The sequence below is a fragment of the Quercus suber genome, unplaced genomic scaffold (assembly GCF_002906115.3).
Source record: "Quercus suber isolate HL8 unplaced genomic scaffold, Cork oak 2.0 scaffold_268, whole genome shotgun sequence".
Taxonomy (NCBI): Eukaryota; Viridiplantae; Streptophyta; class Magnoliopsida; order Fagales; family Fagaceae; genus Quercus; species Quercus suber.
This window is the reverse complement of record NW_027069724.1, coordinates 109120-133165: the sequence shown is the minus strand read 5'-3', so window position 1 is coordinate 133165 and position 24046 is coordinate 109120. Positions and strand designations below refer to the sequence as shown.

The following is a 24046-nucleotide window of genomic DNA, read 5'->3' as shown; positions in this document are numbered from 1 at the left end:
GGCGCGTGCAGTCTCCGATGGCTTCGAGGCTTCCACGAGTGTGTAGATCGATGCAAGAGGATCTCTGTGGTGCCTTCACAAACTTTATCGGAGCAATATTGCGACGGTGATGCAACAGGCAGTGGTCTTTGTAGCGCAGGACTCCTCAACAACGGCGGCTGCAGGTCCGGAATCCAAAGATGACGGCTGGAAGACGTCGAAGATTCAACGGCGAAAGGCTGCGGCGGCTGCTGTGATGGCGGAAGCGATGTTAAGAATGGAGTCACACCAATAAAGACAAGACTGCTAAGAAAATGTCAGAGCAGTGGCTCTGATACCATGTTAGAAATACTGAATGATTGTATTGTATTTCTTGTATAAAAGAATGTACATAGATGCCTTTATATAGGAGGCATATGTGTGCAGTACAAGTAAATATGTGTGCTATACAAGTAACCTAACTGGGCCTAAAGCCCACAACACTATATATGTTAACAGTCCAAAATAGTTTCTCCCTTTTATATCATATCCAATTTTTTTTTTCTGTATTTGCTACAACTATTTGCTTCATTAGTAGCACCAACAGTTTTATGAAAACTGAAGAGACAGGGGAGCACCAGTCTCATCTATGTGAAGTACACAATTATTGTGAAACTCAACGAATGTTTGTGTAATTACTTTATAAAATTTAATCCATATAACTCGAGGTGTCACGGCTCATCTTGATTACCTGTTTCATATGCATCCTTTGATCGTTTAGGGTTCTGTGCATCCGTAACCTTTCGCACCACATTCAATTCTAGGACAGATAAGAAAAAAGTAATTTGGTCACTATATAACACATAGTAATGAGTTAAAATTAAAAAAAAAAACTTGCATTATGTCCCTATTGTCTTGGGTTCATGTATCCTAATCGTTTTACAAATGTGACATTTGAAGAGGGGGTTAGAGGTTGACTTTATAAGGTTGACATCAATTGGCTTTAATGTAGGTGCAGTGTGACTCTACATCTCTTATTCGATAATAATAGAATTTATTAGTTGAGCTGATTAGAACCTATCAGTTGACTTTATAAGTGGTTAAACTACTAAGAGAGTTTTGGTATAAACTTAGGACTTAAACGGTTAAACCTATATCCAAATATTAATAGAGCTTAATCTATATATTAGTTTTATGTATAAAATTATACTTTTCATACTTTACTTAAATAATTCAATTTAAAATTAATTTAAAAGCAAAAGTTTTCTCTTCGAATATCACCATCCAAAACAACCATTAAAATTGATGATGTTAGGTGAAGGATCGAATCCTCTCCTATCCTATTTGTTGGAAAATATGGCTAAATAAACAAGTTTTGATTCAACAATACAAACCCTAAAAATTAGCAATGACAAAATAAATAGATAGAGTTAGAAAGATCTCACAAACTATAGAATCACGCAAATGCGTTGTCTTTAAAGGTTGATTCGTGCCACCCGGAGTAGAACTCAGTGTGAATGGCTCTCTTGGCCGAACAACCCCCCAAGATTAGACTATAGTAATTTCTTCAAGTTGATCACACACTCAAACAAGAAGAACTTGGAACAACCTTACTTGCCTTTCCTTTCCTTAAAAATATTGAAGCTGAAATTTTTTCCTTCTGTGCAGCAAAAATACAGAGGAAACAGAGGGATATACGGCTGGGAAGATGAGAGAAATATTGATATATGAATAGTGTGTTTTGTAGAGTTTATATGCTTGCTAGAAGGAAGATAAATGGGCTGACTAAAGGACAAGTCCTCCAACGGCTACTGTGCAAATTTTGTGCCCAACGGGCTGCTCAGAAGCTCACCAACGGACATAAAATCAGATCAAAATTTGGGCTAAAAGAAAGTAATGGAAAAAGGTAAGGCCCAAGAATGATGTAACAAACCCAAACCCAAGTCAATACATAGCCCATTGTGATCCAACTTACCACCTAAGCTGTGTAAAGCCTTATAAACTCATAACAAGATTCACTCCTAACCAATGTGGGACACAAACATACATTAAGTGTTTGAAATACACACATACTCCAACACTATTATCCAGTAGCCTTCAATTTTTGGTCGGTAGAAAAGCAAATACCCGTAAAATAATCCAACGGCACATAAGAAGCCACCCAAGATAACCACTTGAACATCTTCTATCATCTCAAAAAGGTTCATAATAGCTTGAATTTTAACCAATGCTGTCTTGGTTCTCTTTCTCACTGCTCATACGAGAAAGTATTCCGTAGATATAATATAGGTCAAAAGCACCTCTTTGGGTTTGGGATAGTTGCAAAAACACCATATGTGGTTTTAATTTTTCCTTATAACTCTTTAAGGTTTTCATAACCGCCAAATTGACCTCTAGGCTTAAATTCCATAAGCTTTTATGGACGAAAAAATCACTTGATTATCATATAATTACATTAAGAATACTCACCAACTAATTTGAACCACTTGTCCTATCATGTTAACATGATTTTTCCATTCATAAAAGCTATCAAAAGTTAGTTTCAATAGTTTATTTGGTGGATATGGAAACCTTAAAGAGTTATAAGGAAAAATTAAAACCTCAAAGAATGTTTTTGAAACCTCATTTATAGGACTTATTGGTGGGGTGCATCCTTTGGTAAGAGGAGGCATGGTACGTACAATGGATAATATTGTAAAAGCAGAAGCTTTGATATCAATTTGTTGAGAATAGAGGAAGTGAAAATATCTGTTTGTTGAGTGTGTAGCCAAATAAGAAACAATCACACTAGCCAAAACACTCTCACAATACCCAAACCCCCAATACACCCAAAAGTAAAGCACGTGACTAGAGAAAATCCTTAGAACTCTATCAAAATAACACAGAGTAGAGAAACTTATTCTAATTAATATTGCGGCACTCATAACACATGGAACGATAGCCGCATAACTAGTGTATATATATAAGCAAGAGACATGGGCCTTTTGTCGTTGAGTACAATACAAAATCCAAGTCAAAGTAAACCAACAAGGACTTGGTTTACAAGTCCTTCCAAGACAAGGACTATGCACTCCCACGTGCACTATTCAAGCCACTAATCATTACAGATAATAACAACAATCAAGCCTTAATATTAAATTTTTTTCGAGTCAGATACAAATTTTCAATTAATTAATTAGTCAAGATAGGTCGAATGTATTCTTTTCCGCAAAATTTATATTTTATCCAAAGTTCTATATATTCTCTATAACTTAATTAACATGTTATTTTTACTATTTCTACTAGTATTATTTTTGGTTTTTCTCTGTTTGTTCCTCCAATTTGAATCAACTTACTCATTTTTATCCATATGTTAATCACTTTTCTTTAAACATGACCGTTTTCATTCCAAACTAATCTTCCTCATAATTTCATCCATTGGAGCCGTCCATATTTTAAAGCAAATTATCTTATTTTAAATCCTATATGAGAATATGTTTTCACTTATCATTTTAATAGTAAGTACATATTTATTCAAATTCAAATATATAAGAGGAATTTGAAAGATTTCTCTCTAGACAGTGATGTTTATAAGGTATTTTACTAGTTAATAAAGAAATAAATAAAGATTTAGTCACATACCAACTGACACCACAGTCCAAAACAATTGCAAGAAGTTGACGCATGTTTTGTAGTTCTCCGGATACTTCTGCTTCTTTTGGTCATGGACACCGTTTTTTGTTCCCGTTGCCGGATAATCAGATGGTTCTTTCTCTTCAATTTTGATCTCGCCACCGACAATGATTTCTGGTATCGCTGGCAGGTGATCAGATGGTTCCTTCTCTATCTCATCAACAAAGACGATTTCCAAATTCTGAATGGTTTGGCCATTGAGACTCTTTGTCAAGTGATCAGATGGTTCCTGTTCGAGCTCATCAACAAAGATACCTTCGAAATAACAATAGAAGATAATATATCGTGATAAAATGCATATTGATCACATTTATAAAAAATAAAGTATAAGTTAAAGTTAAAGTGCACTTATAGTTTAAGGGAAAGAAAAAAGAAAAACAAAAAAGAGAGTTTTTTTTTTTTTTTTTGGGAAAAAAAGAGAGAGTTAAAAGCTAATAAAGTGCGTATATATCTTTTGGTAAGTGCGTATACATTGTAATAGGAAAAGTTTCATTTCACATAATAAGGAAATTATTATTCATGTCATGACAATGTAGTTTGGAGAAATATTCTTTTTACCTACTAATGATAGGTGACAATTTAGATGACAATTTAGAAAGTCATTCACATATATTATTTAAATAAATATTAAATGATTCATTAAAAATGTATTGCAACTAAAAATATATTAGTTGGTACAGTATAATATATATGAGAAAATTTTAACATAATATGATTTTTATATGAAACTTTTATTATTATTATTGTTGTTGTTGTTGTTGTTATAATAATATGAAACTATAGGATGTGCCAGTATTCTAATATATGGTTGCTTAAATTTAATTAAGAAATATAGATTATATTATGTATAAAATTGTGAGTCCTCTTTCTTAAAAAAAAAAAAATTGTGAATCGTTAGAAGTTTATGTAAGCCAACTATAAGTCAAATTCTTTCAGTTTTATAAAGATTATAGACTATAGATTATAGAAGTGAATGATCAATTTAACTGCCACATAATGAGTGTTTTTTTTTTCTTTTTTCTTTTTTAAGGGGAGCCACATAATGAGTTGAATGGATTTTTCTTCAAATTTGTTTGATTGTAAACTCTACCATTAATTTTATTTTATATTTTTATAAAAATATTTTATGACATGACTAGCGACTAAATATTTGTCATGCACACTTGTGGGTAAATAAATAAAAAACAAACAAAAGGATATATTGATAATGAGCCACATGCCCATGAATAAAAATTCTTAATATCACATTTTAGTTTTCATCAATTGCAATATCCCATGTATTTATTTTTTGTTTTTTTTTTCTTCATTTTAAACTTTTTTTTTTCTTTTGTTGAGAATCAAACTTTAGTTAATTTATAAGAATTCTTTCTCAGAAAAAAAAAAAAAAGAGAAAAAATGAAAAAAAAAAAAAGTGTACGTGAACCTGGTAAAGTATAAATGGAACATATATATGAGGCCAATAATTTTTATCCATGCCATCCTTTCATTAATTTGCTGTGCCACTGCCTACTAGTGGATCCGCAAGCAATTTTATCTCGACTTTAAAATCTAGAACATACGTATCAACACGAAGTCACGCATGCCATGATAAATGGGTTTTCAGATTATGGAATAAAACTGTGAAAATAAAATAGAATTTAATTTTTAACACAATTATTCAAATTACTATCGTTTTGAATCCAAAAGAAAAATTTGACATAAAACTCTAGAATTTTGAGTTTTGCCTAGAACATAGGGAAGTACTAGCTAATAAGCGTTTATAATCGCAATAGAAAAGGAGGATGAAACTTGAAGAGATTTTGTTCCATATATGTGACTATTTAGTGATACTTACAGTGATAAATCAATTTATACCATCCTCCAATGTGGCTACCACTTCTGAAAGCGGAAGGCTTGCTCGCTAATATATGAAGAGGGGACAATCCTTGGTCATTGACATAGTTAACTAGTTTTTCATACATGTGAATTATTCTGAATGCCAAATCTGTCAACAGTGCAACATTTGAAATACGTACCCAAAAATAAAGGAAAATATAAGAATACTCCATTAATAGCCCAAATTCACTAATAACAAATATCTGCCAACCCCATTTTGTTGCTTCCTCAAGCACTTATTACATAGTGTAAATTAGTAAAGAAACATTCCTAAGAAAATGGTTACATATATTATAAATTGACATGATAATAAATAAATATGGTGTATTTCAACGACAAAAATGAATAAATATAGAATAGTTTTTTATATATGATTGATGACAAATTAATTTATAAAATAAAATTGTGGTATCTCTAGTATTAAAACTCACCGATTGACCGAAATAGTCTCCAGAGATGCTGCAATGAAGGATAATGTCACCATCCTTCCTCCTACAGTAATTGTACCCATTCTCGATACCACAGAGCTTGTGAAGACAAAGATAGGCTTCTTTTTAACCATAGAGCTCTGCCAAGAAAAAAGGGGTCTCGTTGTCATGATTACGAGCACCCATCAATGATTTATCAACTTGTGCGATGCACTCACACATAGCCACACTCCCCATTGATGCAGCGATATGGAGAGGGGTACTCCCTTGCTCGTTTTTAATTTCTAGAACCGCTTTGCTTTCTGGTTAAGAGGAAATATATTCCACAAGTTCTTGGACTTTGTCTTTTTGGCTATCGGAGACAGCAATGTGTAATGCTGTGTCTCCTGACCTGGTGAGCTTGACCTTGAGGGCCATTGGATTTTTATAGAATTCAACCACGCTATTCCATTCGCCTTCATAGCCAATTTGAAAAAATCTTTCTTGATGCTCTCCATTTCCAGATTCAGTTGGTCTGTGGTGGAAGCCATTTTCTAAAACAGGATCAAGGAAGATAGGAAATGAGAGGAGTTAGGACTAGGGTTGAGTAGAAGATGAAGAAACTGGGACTTGTGTATTGATTTATACTAGAAAATGAGTTCTGTGCGAGTGCCACAAAGAAACACACAAGCTTTAAGGAAAGCTTCTTCCACTTGCTGTAGCGTACTTACTAGCATATTTGTAGCTTGGAGACTAGGACTACCTTGTCTTGAAGTTTCTAGCTATTATTTAGAAAAAATAAATAGAAACCCTTTTACATCCGGCCGCTCCTGCCAATCAGAAACGAATAAAAATAAGAAGAGAAAATCAGCAACACAATTAATTAATTGCCCAATATTATTCATAGGAGTCCATTAAGCTTCTAAGTAATTTGACTAATTTGAGTAATTTCTACATAAAAAGTTACAAAATATTTAACGCCTCCCATAGTGAATTATTGTCAAGTTGAAAAGGAGATTACCGTACAAGACTCGGACCTCAAGCGAAGAATGTTTTTATTCTTTGGTAAAGCGAAGTACGTTCAAAGTGACGATGACTCGACCCCATGTTTTTCTCATCAGAATCCAAGCTTTTCTTTTTGAATAAAAAGAATTCTTATATCACTTAAATTTATTAATTAATTAATTTAATTTAATTTAATTTAATTTTTTTTTTTTTTGGGAAAGTTTAAGTTTTAGGCTTCTTTGGCTTACATCAAGGTAGTGGGTGAGGGATTTAAAACTCAAGTTCTCATCTACAGGAGAATCAAACAATGTTACTGACCAAAACACACTTAATAGACGTGTACTGTTGGATTCATAGTGTTAGATTAGCAAATTGTAAGCAAAAGTCGTGTCTTGTGAATGTATTTCATGTGTAATTGAAGTCCTAGATTGCTCAAAAAATAGACGTTTAGTGCTTTATTTGTTTGTTTTTCTTTTTGGATAGATAGATATTAGGAAAGGGGGAAGTGTGGTTCAAACTATAAACATGAAACACCATAAAAAAATATCATTACATGGTTAACCATGCAATTAACCCTAATTTTAATTGCATGGTTATTACAGAAGATAAAAAAGGAAACTTTGATACATGGTTTTTTTTTTTTTTTTGGTTTGAGAATGACTTTGATACATGTTAGAAAAGTGGAGGGGCGGCTTTAGTACAATGATATAAGTTTATAAACAAAATATGAAGAAGAAAATAAGTACAATCTTAGAGGCTCACATCTACAATATGGTTTTGAAATTTGGACCATACAATGAACTGAAAATTTGACTAAAATAGTCCAAAATAAATATAGATAGTATTTTTTATAACATAACTTTCATAATACAAAAAAGATTTATTAAATTCTATAAAAAAAAAATAGATATTGAGTTTCTAAATTATCTTAAGTCATGCCAAAGCACATTTTAGTACCCAATAATTTTTATTTTTACTTTTATTTTATGAGACCCAATAAAATAGTTAAGAGAGAAATTAGTTTGTCAGCCATGGCCTAGAAGAAGACTAGACTTCAGAGAAAATATGCAGAAACAACATCGTTTAAAATGAAAATGCAAAGAGAGAGAGAGAGTGCAAGTGAGACAGAGAATAAATATAGGAAGATGGCGGTGTGATCTCATCCAATAGCATCTTGCTTGGTTGAAGCTTTGGCCTTCAACAATGGCTACAAACCTGTAAGTACCCAAAATAAACCTCTAATGGTCTAACCTGTGAGAACCATTTATAGTTTTCAAACCCAGAAGGTTCAACTGTGGTCAACACTAACTTTTTTACATAGGCTGGTTCTTGAGGTTTAAAGAACCGTGTTGGTGAACAGTTTCTGATTAACCCGGTTGGACCGTATTGTCTGATCCAGGTTTCCAAACCATGATCTACCATAAAACCCTTTGATGGCCAAATTTTTCTATTAAGGTTTATATTTTAGAATGGAGCAGTCTTTATGAAAACTTTGTGTCATTAGACTTATTTTCAATTTTTACTAGAGCTATATAGGTCAATCAAGAAAGCATCACGGAGATTCGAGCTAGTCATTGAGGTGTATCTCAACAGGTTTCACTCAGACTGTGTGATAACATTTTAGTATAATGATTAATGACCACCATCGAGACAATTTCATATTTTCATAATTTGGTTCCTTTATGGGATCTTACAGACAAGACTTTGAAGCCAATTGGAAGCTAAGATGCAATGTTTGCAGATAAGTCTTGTTGATTTGTGAATTCATAGAGAGACGTTGAAAGAGCCAAAAAATAAAATACTGAGGTTTACATTAATATCGGCTGAGAATTGTCTATAATCTTGAAACAGTAATTGAGTTTTGAATGTATAAGTAAAATAAAATCTTTTTTTAATATATATATATATATATATATATTTGAGAAACGTAAGTAAAATAAAATCTAACAATGTGGATTATGTCTAGAACGTTTTATCCTTAAATATTTCAGAGCATATGTTTAGGATTAGTGACGGACAATGAGGCAGGAGGTGGTTGGATAAAGGAAAATTTCCCATGTAGATGAGTTCTTTTGAGATATAATTTAGAGCTACCATGTCATAAAATTAATAACTATTACATGTTTGTAAAGTCCATATAATAAAATTTGTAATATTCCTAGTAATACTCTTACATCAAATTTTATAAATGAAAAAAAAGAAAAAGAACTCACACATTAAAGAACCACCTTGTAGCTACGTTGTGGCACCTTCGTGAAGGTAGCCCATATAAGATCAAAGTACAGTGGAAACTGCGCTACTGCAAAAAAGGTTATCGGCAGGCAAGTCACTGCGTACACTGGAAACGCTGCATATTTCAGTTGATCCTTTAGCACAAAGAAATGTCCTGCACAAAAGGCAATCAACATGGAAGCTATTGAAACGAACAATGATGTTAAACCTAGCAAAAGCTTCCTTGGTAGGTCTCCCCCAAAATCCTTCTCTTGGTATCGAGATGTTAAGATGGAGAGAAACAGGACCAAGGCCGTGACGGAGAAGCAACGTGCGACGAGCGATGATATGGCGAAGACATCGAATGCAGGCTGGTTTTACAATGATGTTAAACCTAGCAAAAGCTTCCTTGGTAGGTCTCCCCCAAAATCCTTCTCTTGGTATCGAGATGTTAAGATGGAGAGAAACAGGACCAAGGCCGTGACGGAGAAGCAACGTGCGACGAGCGATGATATGGCGAAGACATCGAATGCAGGCTGGTTTTCGAGAGTTGGAGTGCCACTTTCTTGCCTGACACCTCCGGGAACTGTGGTGGAGCTGGCAAAGGCCACGGTTGCAATGAGTGCAGCGACTACGGAGCATAAATTTGAGGTGCTTGTTAGCCACTGACTGCCATCTTCGACAAGCTTCTTGTGGGTTTCGGTGAATATCTCTCTGGAGGTCTTTCCATCCTTGTTTTGGCGGGGGAAAAAGTGGAGGGGCATGGATTCCTTCACAAACTGAAATAACATAATATTTTTTGAGAAACAAACACACAAAGGGAGAGAGGTAATAAGGAAATAACAAAATTTCATAACTTTGTTACTCTTAGTCTTAGGACAAATTATTAGTATAAGTAATTTTATAATTGTAAGGGTGATAGTATGATGGATTCAAGTACAATAGTATGGTGGGCTTAAGAGTGGACTTGAGAGCTTCCTAAATCTAAATACATTAACAAGTGGAATTGGATAGAAAGTTTCATAGTTTGTGGTTGTGGTATTGAAGGACATGCAGTGTGTGGGTTGTGTGTGTGTGAGAGCGAGCAGTTTTTTTTTTTTTTTTTTGAGAAACAAACACACACACAGGGGAGAGGGAAATAAGTTCTAACACAAAGGCACATCATAACTTCACTCAAAAACTATGGTAACTTTTAAAGGAGTATAGGGCAAGTTATACTACACACAACACACTCTCTTAAGCAATGTAGGACAATTACCCATTCTTTTTTTTGAGAAACAAATACACACACAGGAGAGAGGGAAAGGGAGAGAGAGAGAGCAGTTAAGACAGGAAATGTTGAATATAATACTTAATTTAACACTTTCATTTATGTGTGGGCCTATATTATTCTTATTAAGTGGGGCACAACATAAGAAAAAATTTAAATGAGAAAGGTAAGGTAGAGGCAAGATTTGAACCTGCGACTTTTTACTATAATACCATGATATTCTCTTAAAAATAATGAATTTAATAATTTAATCCAATAGCAAGATTTAATTCCCTTAGCTTCAAACACACACAAGTTTGTGTTCAAAGCTTGGAAAGGGAGCTCCTACGGTCTCCCATCTACAGTTCCTATGCTATCTAGGATTTACAAGTATTGATTCCTATTAGTTACTGGGGCTCTCCTTATTGTTTTTTCCTTTTAAGAAAAAGAAAAATTGATATGGAAGAATTATATTCTAGACCTTTTTTCCCCCTTAAGGATCCTAGAGAGCCCCAATAACTAATAGGATCTTTAACCTTTTTCGTACCTCATGCCACTTGATTTCCCATTGAATTTGCAATGCTGCTCCTGGAATTAGCCAAGGCTTATGGTCTCCAAGCTTTGCCGCGAGATGCAAGGCACTATTCCCTTTGTTATCCACTCTCCGAAATACGCTATCTGTTCGAAAATTTCTTCGTAGCAGGAGTTGATATACATGTGGCTGTCTGTTCTCCACCGCCAACAGCACTATATTCTTCTTGTGTTCATTCATGTCATGTATGGCAACTGGAAAATGTTTCAGGATATTCTCCACAATTTCAGTGATACCATTCTTTGCTGCAATTAATATGGGAGACTCCTTCTTCGCTGGGGGTTCCTTCTTTGCTGCTAATAACAACAAGATGCAGTTAAGTGGCATGGGCTGATCGACTAAAGCAAATCAATCTTTCTTTTCTTTTCTTCTTTTTATTTTATATTTTATATTTAAAATTTTGATAGTTTTTCTAGTATCTTCCCTCACTCTTTGGTGCCATTCCAATAATTGGGATTTTATTTTTTATTTTCAATGAAGATTAGTAAAATAATAAAAATAAAAAAGGAAAAGTTAATGGATACCTTAGGGCATTGATTTTGGGAATATTTTTTTAAAAATTTAATCCGAAAAGAAAAAATTAACTAAATTTTTTGACAATTTTTTTTTTTATTTTATATTTTCTATAAAATTGTATCAATTTTTTTTTTAAATGATCAATTAATAAATGTCTTAAGGGCATCCATTAACCAAACCCATAAATAAATAAAGATGGAAAAGTGTTATGTGTTTTATATATGGAAGGCTATCCCAAATGAGGTCTGGATCACACAAACCTGATAATGCCTATTGAAATATGTACTATCAAGAGTTTTGTAACTTAACACTATTACTAATTCAATGTAGACATCAATAGTTTGAATCCCACTTCCTCACTTAAGAAGTATAAAAAATGTATTTGTCAGATTCAATTCAATGGAGACATCAATGGTTTGAATCCCCCTTCCTCACTTAAGAAGTATAAAAAATGTATTTGTCAGTTTTGGCTTACATGTGGACCAAATTTTTTTCAATAAGTTTTGGGATGCAACATATTTTACAAAATTTTCATAATTATTAAGGTGTCATATTCTAATTGTTGTATAACAAAGATAATATTAATGGAGCCATGTAAAATTGATGTTACGTCAATAACAACCTGCCATTTGATATAAGTTTGTGAAAAAAAAAAATTGATGTTACGTCAATATTAATTGACATTTTGTGTTTCTAACATTGCTATTTTCTTATTTGGTATAAGTAGACTCACAGTTGAACTTCTTGGAGTACAATTGTGGCAAAGTTGGATGCATGCCTAACCTTAATATATTTGTTAATGATCTTTTTAGGATTCTTTACATTTAAAGAGTAGTATCTTTCATTGTTAATATTTTGTTTTGTTTTGAATCTAAACCAATACAAGATATTATATCATTTAAAATTTTAAATGAGATTTTATTTAATATTTTAAATTAAGTGTGAGTTTGGATAGCAAACGCAGCTGGCGTTTGCGTTTTTCCCTGTGCCCTGTGCACTGTTCACGGACCTGCAGTACGGAATTCTACAAATATAACTTTAAAACTAGGTTCCATGGGCACTATTCATAATTTAAAAATTATTTTGCTATAGTATTTTCAGCAATAAATTTTTAGTTTTTAACAATAAGCGGTATCCAAACAGGCCCCTAAAATCTTACAAATGGTTACATATCTCTCCTATATATGCGCTTTAAACTTCCACCCTCTAAAAAACAAAATTTTCCCTATGTATGCCCTAGGATTTTTGTTTTTGTCTTATGAATATCTCTATGAGTGTCGTGAGCTAATCAGAAATTTAGTACAGAAGTGAGAAAGATAGCGGATTATACCCAGGGCCGGCTCAATGAATTCGGGGGCCCTAGGCGAAAGCTTTAAACGGGGCCTTTTATTATATTTAATTATAAATTCATATATTTTTTTCAATTAAAATTTATTTTTCTTGCTTTTTGAGAGGCAAAATTACTAATTAAATTTTTGCATTCAAGTTCCGCTAACATTTCTTTTTCAATTGATAATATAGCTAATCCACATAATCTTTCTTGTGACATAGTTGATCTTAAATAGGATTTTATTAATTTTAATTTTGAAAAACTTCTTTCTGCGGAAGCAACTGTAACAGGTATAGTTAATAATATTCTGAAAGCAATACATGCATTTGGAAAAGATTCTAGCCTCTTTATATAATTTAGTACATTAATTGGAGAGTTATCATTTATTTGCAAAACTTCTTTTAAAACTTTTAGTTCTGAATATAAATCTAAACCATCAATATCAAAATGAGTTTCATGTGTGAGAAAACATTCAAGATTAAGACAATTTTTTTTCAAACTATCATCATCTAGTGATTTTAGTTTTTCAAAATTAAATAAAAAACCAAAAATATTTTCATATATTTGAAATTGTTCAAACCTACTTTCAATTGAAGAAATAGCTTGATCTACTATATATAAAAAATAATTAATTCTAAAATATTCTTCAGCAGATTGTGTTATCTCATCATTGACATTCTCATCAAACTGTTTCTTCTTACGAATTATACGTTTTTCACGAAATATAGGCTCTATTTCCATTTTGGTTGCAATTTCTTTAGATGAATTCATAGCAGATGTAAATCCATCTTCTCTATATTTTTTTAAAATAGACATGAGACCTTTTAATTGATCTATATCAACATCAATGTGCATGTCTTTCGATTATAAATTTTTACTAACAGAGTTAACAGCAAATAATATGTCATACCAAATAGTCATAGATAGCAAAAACTCAAAACTTTCAATCTCATATGTTGCTAAACAATCAGCTTCACTTTTTGTTTTGAGATCTTCACTTGTTTTTGCCAATTGTAACAAAGCATCTCTTATTTCTAGAACTTGAAATTTTATTGCTTTCACACTTTCAATTCGACTTTCCCAACGTGTTTGTGACAATGGCTTAAGAGTTAAACCTATCACATTATCTTGTAAAATTTTCCATCGCTTTGTGGAAGAAGAAAATAGTGTGTATATACGTTGTACTACTCCAAAAAAAGATATAGCTTTAGGACAAGAATTAGTCATATCACATAAGACAAGGTTGAGATTATGACAACCACATGGTGTGTAAAATGCTTTAAGATTTATATCAAGAATTCTTTTTTGTACCCCTTGTTTTTTCCCTTTCATATTAGACCCATTATCATATCCTTGTCCACGTACATCATTAATATCAAGTTCAAGATTTTTTATTGCATTTATAATTTCATTGAAAAGACCTTTTCCAGAAGTATCATTTACGTTTAAAAATTCCACAAAATGTTCATCTATTTTTATCGAACTTATTGAAATATCCACACATCTTAGTATGAGAGTCATTTGTTCTTGATGACTTACATCGGGGGTACAATCAAGTATAATTGAAAAGTATTTTGCTTCTTTAATCTTTTTTATAATTTTACTTTTAATTTCATTTGCTAATAATTTATCACTTCATTTTGTATATTATGACCAAGATAATGATTATGGATTGCACCATGTTGAATACGTTGAGCATGTTCTTGCATTACTGGATCAAATTTTGCAATCATTTCAATTATACTTAAAAAATTTCCATTATTTTCTTGATAGATCTTTTCGTTTTTTCCTCGGAATGCCAAATTATTTTTACCAAGATTTTTTTACCACCGCTATTATTCTTAATAATACTTTTTTCCAATGATCTTTCTCTTTCTTAATTTGTTCTTGGACATTTTTATCAATTGTTTTATTCTTCAATAATCTTAGTTCTAAATCAATCCAAGTATTCATATTAGTAATATGCTCATTGGTTGTTTCGTGATTTTTAAGAATAGAACTAATATTTTTCCAATCCTTAGTTCCTCCACTAGCTAGTTGATTTGTATTAGATTTTGAATTAAACAACTTGCAACAAAAACAAAATACTCTATCTACTTCTTTCGAATACACTAACCATTTTCTATCATGTTTCTCCCCATTTGGTAATTTTCGAATATAATGCGTAGTAGAAAAATGTCTAGAGTTCTTATCTATAGGAAAGTTTAGATCATCAACTCTTATTGGACCATTTTCTACTAACAAATCTCTTAATTTTATATCAATAGTTTTCCATTGACTTGGATCAAAAATATTTGTAGGAATATAATTAGGTTGATCATTAATATTTTCACTCTCCTCTAAATTATTTTGAGCTTCATTATCAAGAATGGTGACATTACATGTTTGAACATTATCACGACCACCTTCGTTATTATCATTTTGTTGTATATTTTCATTATCTTCTAACTCTTTTTGATGAATTTCTTGTTCATTTATGAAACCTTCACTCAAATTTTCTGCAAGATTTTGTTTTTTACTAGTAATAAATTTGTCCATAGCTCCTTTTTGAGATTCAATTAGTTCTTCTATTTGTCTTTTTTTTTTTTTTTTTTTTCATATCCAGATAAATATTTTTAGTAGACATTTGTAATTAAAAAATATTTAGGAATAAATGAAACACAATCTATAATAAAAAAAAATTACACTTTAACTAGAATAATATAAATTTAATGTATAAAACAATAGAACCTGTTTTATCAAATGCACAATTGCAGCTTTACTTAATATGATCACTTTAACTTTAAACCTGCACAAAAAAATTAAAATTAATATTAGTACAAAGTAAATTATTCTAAATTTATAATTTTGTTATTAATACTCTTTTTTTGTGTAGCAGTAAACTTTTTTTTTTTTAGCATAATGTGTAGGACTCAACTTAATTTACTAAGACTAAAAAATGGCCACTATCCCTCTAAATCTGATTTCTTTAAAAAAAAAAAAAAAACGTTTAGGACTAGATCCCTTGATCAATACCTTAACAGTTAACTCTCATACCCCTTATTTGATTTCTTAAAAAAAAAAAAACAAAAACAAAAACAAAAAAAAACAAAAAACGTGTAAGACAAACTATTCAGACTATTCAAAGCTCAAAAGGTGTGAGACTTCCCATCAAAAAAAGAAAAAAAAAGAAAAGGAAAATGGTGTAAAACTATTTAGCCTAAACGTGTCTCTTCTCTTTATCACTAATCACTTTATAGGTCTATTGAGTATTGACCATTCAGACCATTCATTTATTGAAAGAATCAAAAGGCTTCTTCTAGAGAAATCTAAAGGAACCAATCAACCAAACCAAAGTTCAGCTTCAGCCTTCAGCCAAAAAGCTCTGCTCTGCAACCTCTACTCACGCCTCTTCAAAAGAAAAAAAAAAACCCAGACCCGTGAGCTGTGAGCAAACTCCTCTTCAAAAGAAAAAAAACCCAGACACCCATGAAAAAAAAACCGAGAAACCCTCTTCCAAAAAAAAAAAAAAACCCAAACACCCATGAAAAAAAAACCAAGACACCCAGCAGTAGACATGAAGAAGACGAAAGAGACAAAGGAAGAGAAAACAAAAAAACGAACCTTCAGTGAACACACAAGTCTATTGCTAACACAGTTGATGAGTAAGCTAACTAATGAGTGTTTTTTTTAGAATCAAGATTGTCAGATAGAGAGAGTCAGAGAATGAGTTTTTTTTTTCTTCTTTCTTTTTTCTTTCTTTTCTTATTTGCCTCTTCTTTCTGCTTTTATAATATTTTCTTCAGCTACTAATTTTTGCCGTTTGTAATCTTTTCTTATGCAAGTTAAAGATTTGGTGATAGTCTGATCTGATGGGATTAGTCACATTGTCAGTTTGTCACTTCAGTTTTTTTTCTGTGAGAAACGAGCCTCTGTGACTGTGAGAAACGGGGCCTCTGTGAGAAATCTGTGAGAAACGGGTGCCTGATGAGATATTGTGATAGCCGCTTGACATTAATAATTTTTTTTTTTTTTTTTTGGAACAGGCCGTTTGTAATTTTTTTTTTTTTTTTTTTGGGTGAGAAACAGGCCTCTGTAAGGAACAGGCTGTTTGTAAATTTTTTTTTTTTCCACATGGAAAAATAATATTATATACTATATTATTATTATTTGGGGGCCCTCTAAGAAGTGGGGGCCTTAGGCGGTGGCCCAGCTCGCCTATAGCTTCAGCCGGCCCTGGCTTTACATTCTTGTCAGTTTTTTCATATTCGTAGGGAAGCAAATAAGTTAGCTCATGAATTACCTAGATGATCTACCTGATGATTTGGACGTTGTGTTCCGATATGATTTTTATTAATAAAATTTACTTATTGTTTTCTCAAAAAAAAAAAAAAGAAAAAAAAAAGGGTTTGACACATGTCAAGTACACTAGTGTATTGGACATGACATGGTGCGTGTCTAAAATTGATTACATATCTGTATTGTGCCCCCGTACAAGAGCACTGGGCGGAAGTTTGCCTAATACATAAAATATTTACACGCAAAGTACTCCCCCAGGCGAATAGACAGCAGTCTGCTTACTTTATTATACATACGCCCACCCAATTGCACAAAAGCTTGTGCATTCCTTGCTTCTGTAGATTATCGTGCGTGTGGTTCAGTGACATATTCATCATTGATAGACCGTGACATGGACATGCTAGTAGATTGATCAGACTCCATATACATCTGCGGCAAGTTCTGGTCTGTGTTGCGAAGGAAAAATGCCGGTCGTAGCGGTGTTGGTAGACTGACAGAGAGGCTACTAAGCGTGAGAACTATTGATGCCATAGTTGGTCTATCAGCTGGATCTTTCTGAACACATAATAAGCCAACGTGGATGCATTTGATGGCTTCATCTATTATATAAAAACCTTCCAAATTTGGATCCAACAATTCCAAGGGCCTCCCGTCCCTCCAATGTATCCAAGCCTGCACATTTTATCAAGTAGTGTTTAGAATGTCATGCTACAATGCAAGTGGTGACGTTGACATTAAGAACGGAAATGAAATTACACTATGGTTTATACTCACATAGCTTAGGAGGTCCTCAGCCCCTTGTGATTCAAAGTTACTATTCTTTTTACCAGTGATAATTTCTAGGACTAGGACACCAAAACTGTACACATCAGATTTCTCAGAAAATTCTCCTTGCATTGCGTACTCTAGAGACATATAACCACTGCAAACCAACACCAAAAACATAACAGTGTTACTAAAAGACAATTAAGAGCCTCATTACTATGCTGTTCAAAATGACCATTTTTATTTATTTTTTAATATTTTATTTCAGTGATTCACTAGATGGAATGGGACTTGAATAAATCCATTAATTTCTAATGATGCAAGATAGAAGATAACAATTTGGAACTTACTACGTCCCCACAATTCTACTCGCATTTTTTTGAGTTTGATCAACTTCAAGAACCTGTGCGATACCAAAATCTGAAATTTTTGGATTCATATCAGCATCTAACAATATGCTACTAGCCTTTAGATCACGATGTATGATTCTAAGTTGAGAATCTTCGTGAAGATATTTAATTCCTCGAGCAATCCCTCCTATAATCTTGTATCGTGCTGCCCAATCCAATTGTCCTTGTTTTTTTGTATCTAACAGATCATCAAGAAAAAAAAAAAAAAAAAAAAAACCTAATAAGATATAAAGAATTGCAAAAGAAATTGATGCAATTCTATTCACATAACACTATTGGATGTGTGTTCTGATGCACAAACCATATATAAAATTGTCAAGGCTTCTATTGGGCACAAATTCATAGATGAGTATCTTCTCTTCTCCTTCTAAGCAGAATCCCAAAACCCCTGCTAAATTTTTGTGCTGAAGCTTGGCTTGTAGTTCAACCTCGTTCTTAAATTGTTTGACTCCTTGTCCAGAGCTTTTCCCTAACCTCTTCACAGCTATAACTTGTCCACTAGGAAGTGTACCCTGGTAACATATGTACTTGAACTGGCTTTAGAATAGTTTAATTCAAAGAATTTATTAAATCCCAACTTCAAAAAAGTTTCAAATTCTAAATTTCATCATATTTGTATGCAGTAAATTTTCTACAGATTCTTAATTTGAGTACTACCAAAAACAAAAACAAAAAAATAAAAAGGAAAAGAAGAAGAAGAAGAAAAAAGACAAGAAATAATTTTTGATTTATACCTTGTAAACTTTACCAAATCCACCTTCCCCAATCTTGTTGTCATCTGAGATTTTGTTGGTGGCGGCTTCAATTGTCCCAAAATCAAATTGCAAGGAGTCTACAATTGTTAATTCACTTGCAGCTAAACATCCGAAAAATGAACGTGAGAGATTACATTAGAAAGAGCAATGTTTGCAGATATCATGAGGTGAGAGTTTGTACATAATCACTAGGTTCTATCATTTTCTGACAAATTACAATCTGTCCTCGCATTCGGCTTAAGAAACCAGTTTAATGGATCGATTCCTTCAAGTGGACATGAAAATGAGAAGACAGTGACATATATATGATGTGAACATAAGACCACCTGCATACGTACCTTGATAATTTAGGATTTGATCAGATTTCTTAAAATTCTCTCCCTTTATTGCATTGGACTTCTTTCTTGCTCTCATTGTTAGGAAACAGAAGGACAGAATGACCAGCACCAAAGCAACAATTGGAACAACTATGGCGATTATTGTCGCCGTTGAGATTTTTTTTCTTTCCTGCATGAACAATCTCATGTTTCATTGACAACTGTACAGTAGTCCCTTAGAAGAGAGCTGCCTAATGATTAATTAAGTCTAATCCTATGTTCCATGGACACGGCTAAAATGGGCAAGTACTCGTACTTGTACTCATGTGCGTATCCGTGTAACTTGGGTGTTTAGTTTATCTCAACTCTTAGTTTGTACTTTAAATAACATTTTATGAGTGTCATTGTACTTCTACGATATTTATTATCGCCTTTAAATTAATTTTAAATATGTTTTCAATAATTTTATTATTGTTACTTAATTTTAAAACCTAAAATAAAATATTATGCCCAAAAATATATAAAATATAACTAAAAAAAATATTAATTAATTAATTACTGTATCCTAGTCTTGTACTCTTGTTTTTCAAGAAATATTGTACCTGTACCCATGAAATCTGCTTTTAATTTTATTTATTATTTTTTATGAGAAAGTTGATCAATAGAAAATAAGGAAGAAAATGTATCATATGCAAAGATATATGCATTATCCTTCTCAGAGAATATGGTTACCATATGATTGTGGAGTTCAGAAACTTTGAGAGGTTGAATGCATCCATTGGATGCATAGAATACATATTGGGGAGGGAAGGATGTCCCAATAAATCTACCAAATCGAATACCCATTAAGGTTGAGCAAAAAACCGCTTATTTCAACTAAAAATAATTATATACTCTAGGAGTAGGCTGGACTCACTCCTTTGTGAGAAGAAGGGAGTATACTCCCAAAGTATGGAATAGCAACCCTTATTCAACTTAGGCATCATACAATAGAATTGTTAATTTTTCAATAAATAGAAAGAAAAAATAAGGAAGAATAGAATTGTTACTTTTTCAATAAATAAATAAATAAGGAAGAGATTAGTTGTAAGTTGTAACAATCCAAGTTAAGTTTAATCATACATCCTTACACTTACAAACCAATGACAAAAGAAAAACATGAATATACGAGCTCACCCTTGGCAAAGGCCTCATGTGAGAAAGTATGAGACTCTACCAAGTGGCATATTCCTAGCTAAAAGAATTAAAATATTCTCAAGTGCCACATCATAGATAAGAACAAATTAAATATTAAAATTTTGTTTTATTTGATTCAATGTTTTAAGATATTTTAAATTAAAAAAGTAAATATTCTTTGTATCTTTTGGTTAAATGTATCAAGACTTTTCCTCCGTCATGCATATTCACAATATTCTTTGCATTTAAATTCACTATTTTCATCTCTTGCACTTCTACTTCTTTATATATACTTATCCCTAGCCCTTCATGTCATCCCATGTCAAATACAACAGAACAAAAATGATTTCATTTATCTTCAATCTTTAAACAACACTTACCTAGCTCTAACATTGTTATCTCATCTAATTCTAACCTGTATGAGTTGGCTACAACTAAGGAATGAGGGGCATGCATTTTATATCAAGTTTTATTCTACAATATTTCTCCAAAGTTGTTTTCTAATTTCTCATTACTTGAACTAAATAATTATAATGGATATGTTTGTGCAATTTATTATTATTTCTTCTTATGATAAACTCATCATTAACAAAATTCTATAGCAATTACGTTATAATATATGTACAATATTTTCTAAAACCATATTACATAAAATATTATAACGTTATCCGTGCATCGCACAGGTAACTTGAAAAAACACATCACTCTCGTTAATTAATCACTAATTGAAAAAGTGGAAATGCCAAACACTTTATAAATGCCATGTAATTTTTTTAATTTATTGCAAAGTTGAAAGTTGTTCACTCCAACTTTTGAATCCAAATCCACTATACCACTTGATTCTCCAAAAAAAATAAAAAAATAAAAAAATTTGTTATACCACTTTTTGTGTTCTACCTTATGTTCCACAAATTATAACTTATCGTGTTTATTTTTTCCCATTTTAAACTTTGGCTGTTTATAACAAAGTTAAACAAATACATATTAAAGTTGTGATTGATGAAAAATAAAGTGAAACACAAAAATTGATATTGAGTATTTGTATTTCCCATTATTCACATGTTATTCAGTTATTAGGTTGTTCTATATATGTGACTTATACTCGGCTGAGTATAACTGTTACAAGAAGTACTTTCTTCGCTAAATGACGATATGCACTAGCCAATTGAACTATAGCAGGGCATGAGCTCTGCAAATGTTTGGGTCTACCATTCTACCCTTCACCGAACCATATTGGTGGGCAATAAAATGGCCACTTACCTACTTCTATAGTTTTTTTGTTTATCTGATAGCTATATATCACAGAGTTATGACCCACTTAATTGGTCTTGACTTTGTACAAGTTAAAGCTAATAATGTTTCCAAATCTTTAATGGGAGAATATAATCCGCACTAAAATCATACCCAACATAAACAAAGATTCATAATGTATGCCTTGAAAAATTGAAGCTCCATCACTCAATTGCCAATAATATAAGAGAAAAAGGAAAAAGCAGTCAAAAGTCCAGTTACCGAACCTGTATGTGAAGGTGGGTGAATTGGTGCAGGTGGGAGTGTCGCAATTTCCATCCGGTAAAAAGGGTACAATTCGTACCTAACGCTGCAACTAGGAAAAATTACTCTTCCCCCCTGCTTTCCACTACAACACCATGGAAGAAGCTTTATAGCAGCTTGAAGGCAAGTACTACAATCGTTTCTGGACAAGTCCGCTGTGCACTGTACAAGGTTGTACAGTGTTTGAAAAGCAGAGATATTCACTTCCTTGGTCCCATACTTTTTGGCACCAATAGGAGCATTAGATGCTTGAGCTGCAGTCTCGTTCATACTCTTTGCTAGTAACTTGTTAAACTTGTCCTGTTCAGTGATATCCTGCGTGTTCAATAGGGCGAACCTTGGTTTTTCGTCAACGGTAGAGAAGAAAGACCGGTTTGAGTAACGTAACATGCACTCATCGTACCATATCACAGCGACTTTCTCTCTTGAACACTTTTTGGTTACCTCTTTCACTGCCGCAGCTACACATTCTTGGCAGAGTTGAGGGGTTACATCGCCGCGACAGAGGAAGAGGCCGTAGACGGGGTTGGGGGTGTTTTGGCCGCTGGTTGTGTTGTAGAATTCGAGGTTTTGTGTGGCGTTGGAGGAGAGTGAAGAGAGGAGGGAATTGAGATTGGATTGGTAGATGCTATTGGGGCTGAAAGTGGTGTTTGCACATACCTCTTTGAGGTGAACTGGGTTAGCAGCATGAGTAGTGGTATGGCTGAGGAAGCTAAGGCTAAGCATGGAAATGAATAGAAGGGTCATGGAGTTCAAAGAAGTCATTTTGATAGTTCGGTCTCTCTCTTTTTGTATAAACTCTAAATGATTTTCAGTTTATATTGATGTAGTGAGAATTGATAAGATTTTTGATAAGGAAATGTTGTTTTTTTGTTCCACATGTCTTATAATAACTTGATACACGTGAGAAAAATGTGCATTTGAAAGAGATTTTTACTTAAAATTTTTTTGTACACACAAAAGAAAAGTTTATATAAAATAAAATATATTTATATATAATTATTAGACATATATAAACAAAAAAAAAATTTAAAATTACAGAAAAAAGAAGGAAATATGTTATTACAGTTTAGTCCACATATCAAATATCTGGAATTCTTGTTTGTTGTCCACAAGATGGAGATGGAGATGGAGATATTTTTTCTCTCCTAGTAATTATCTTTGTTGTTTTCTGTTTTACTCTGTGCCAATGAAAGTATTTTCTAACTTAAAAAACAAAATAGGGATCCGAGAGTAAGATAACAAGGGTGTAGAATGTGCAAGCATTTGCGCGAGGATAAGGTTAGGACTTAGGCCATGATGCAAGTCAAACTTTTAATAATTTATATGTCCTTATTCCCTTCTAGAAGGGATTACCCAAAAAAAAAAAAAAAACAGGTAAATTTCATTAATTGAGATTTGGGCTATCATTAATTTGGTTTTTAAAGTCAATTTAGTCCTCAAAACAGTTAAAAAATTGACTAATTGATCTAGCAATTTTTAGAGACTGAGTTGCATTTAGGAAACAAATTAATCAATTTTGAAAACTCTTAAACCTAATTCACAATAGACCTAACTGTCAAAGTATGTTATTGGATTTTAGGAAAAAAAAAAAAAAAAGTCATGTGGAAAAGTGAAAAAGATCAAAGAATATATTCCGGTCAAAATTGTTGTGCTGCCGGAGTGGTAAAAGTCAATGATGGGTGGAGACTGGAGTGGAACTTCGACCGAAGCATCGACCAAACTGATCTACGTACTTTCCAGTGTAGTGAAAGCGCCGTCTATAGTAGCGTTTTTGTCGTAATTCTTTGTCCAGTGTTGAAATTCCTTTCCTTGATAAAAATTAAAATTCGCAGAGTTCTTTTGTGGGGGCCAGAAGAGTGTGACCAATATGAAGGGCCTTTGTAATATTTGTTAATAAATTGCATATCAAAAAACTTGCATATGCGAATCCAAAGGCCAAAGCCCACTTATACAATGTACTCATTGCTCAGTAT

General features: G+C 32.6%; 1 protein-coding gene and 1 long non-coding RNA gene across 3 annotated transcripts; both read right to left on the bottom strand.

Moving 5' to 3' along the window:
• Positions 1-9513: 9513 nt before the first annotated feature.
• Positions 9514-15611, bottom strand: LOC136070901 (uncharacterized). Of its 2 annotated transcripts, none has more exons than XR_010632172.1 (3): positions 15546-15611; positions 10925-11262; positions 9514-9907 (listed from the first exon to the last, which is right to left on the bottom strand). It is a non-coding gene; the product is annotated as an uncharacterized LOC136070901 (long non-coding RNA). The 2 variants fall into 2 exon arrangements; XR_010632173.1 differs by having other exon boundaries at positions 10925-11265; positions 15546-15602.
• Positions 15612-17202: 1591 nt separating this feature from the next.
• Positions 17203-22910, bottom strand: LOC112003807 (cysteine-rich receptor-like protein kinase 25). Its single transcript, XM_065781481.1, has 7 exons — positions 22029-22910; positions 19362-19530; positions 19003-19124; positions 18570-18780; positions 18209-18446; positions 17868-18015; positions 17203-17765 (listed from the first exon to the last, which is right to left on the bottom strand). Exons 1-7 carry the CDS (start codon positions 22833-22835, stop codon positions 17436-17438), a joined length of 2025 nt encoding a protein of 674 aa, XP_065637553.1. The 5' UTR covers positions 22836-22910; the 3' UTR covers positions 17203-17435.
• Positions 22911-24046: the final 1136 nt, after the last annotated feature.

Excerpts from the sequence above, each read along its gene's own strand:
- LOC112003807 (XM_065781481.1), bottom strand. The coding sequence starts at position 22,835 with ATGACTTCTTTGAACTCCATGACCCTTCTATTCATTTCCATGCTTAGC. Across the intron at positions 18,447-18,569 it reads CCTTGACAATTTTATATATG|ATACAAAAAAACAAGGACAA; the intron begins GTTTGTGCATCA and ends ATGATCTGTTAG. Across the intron at positions 18,016-18,208 it reads AGTAGAATTGTGGGGACGTA|TGGTTATATGTCTCTAGAGT; the intron begins GTAAGTTCCAAA and ends GTTGGTTTGCAG.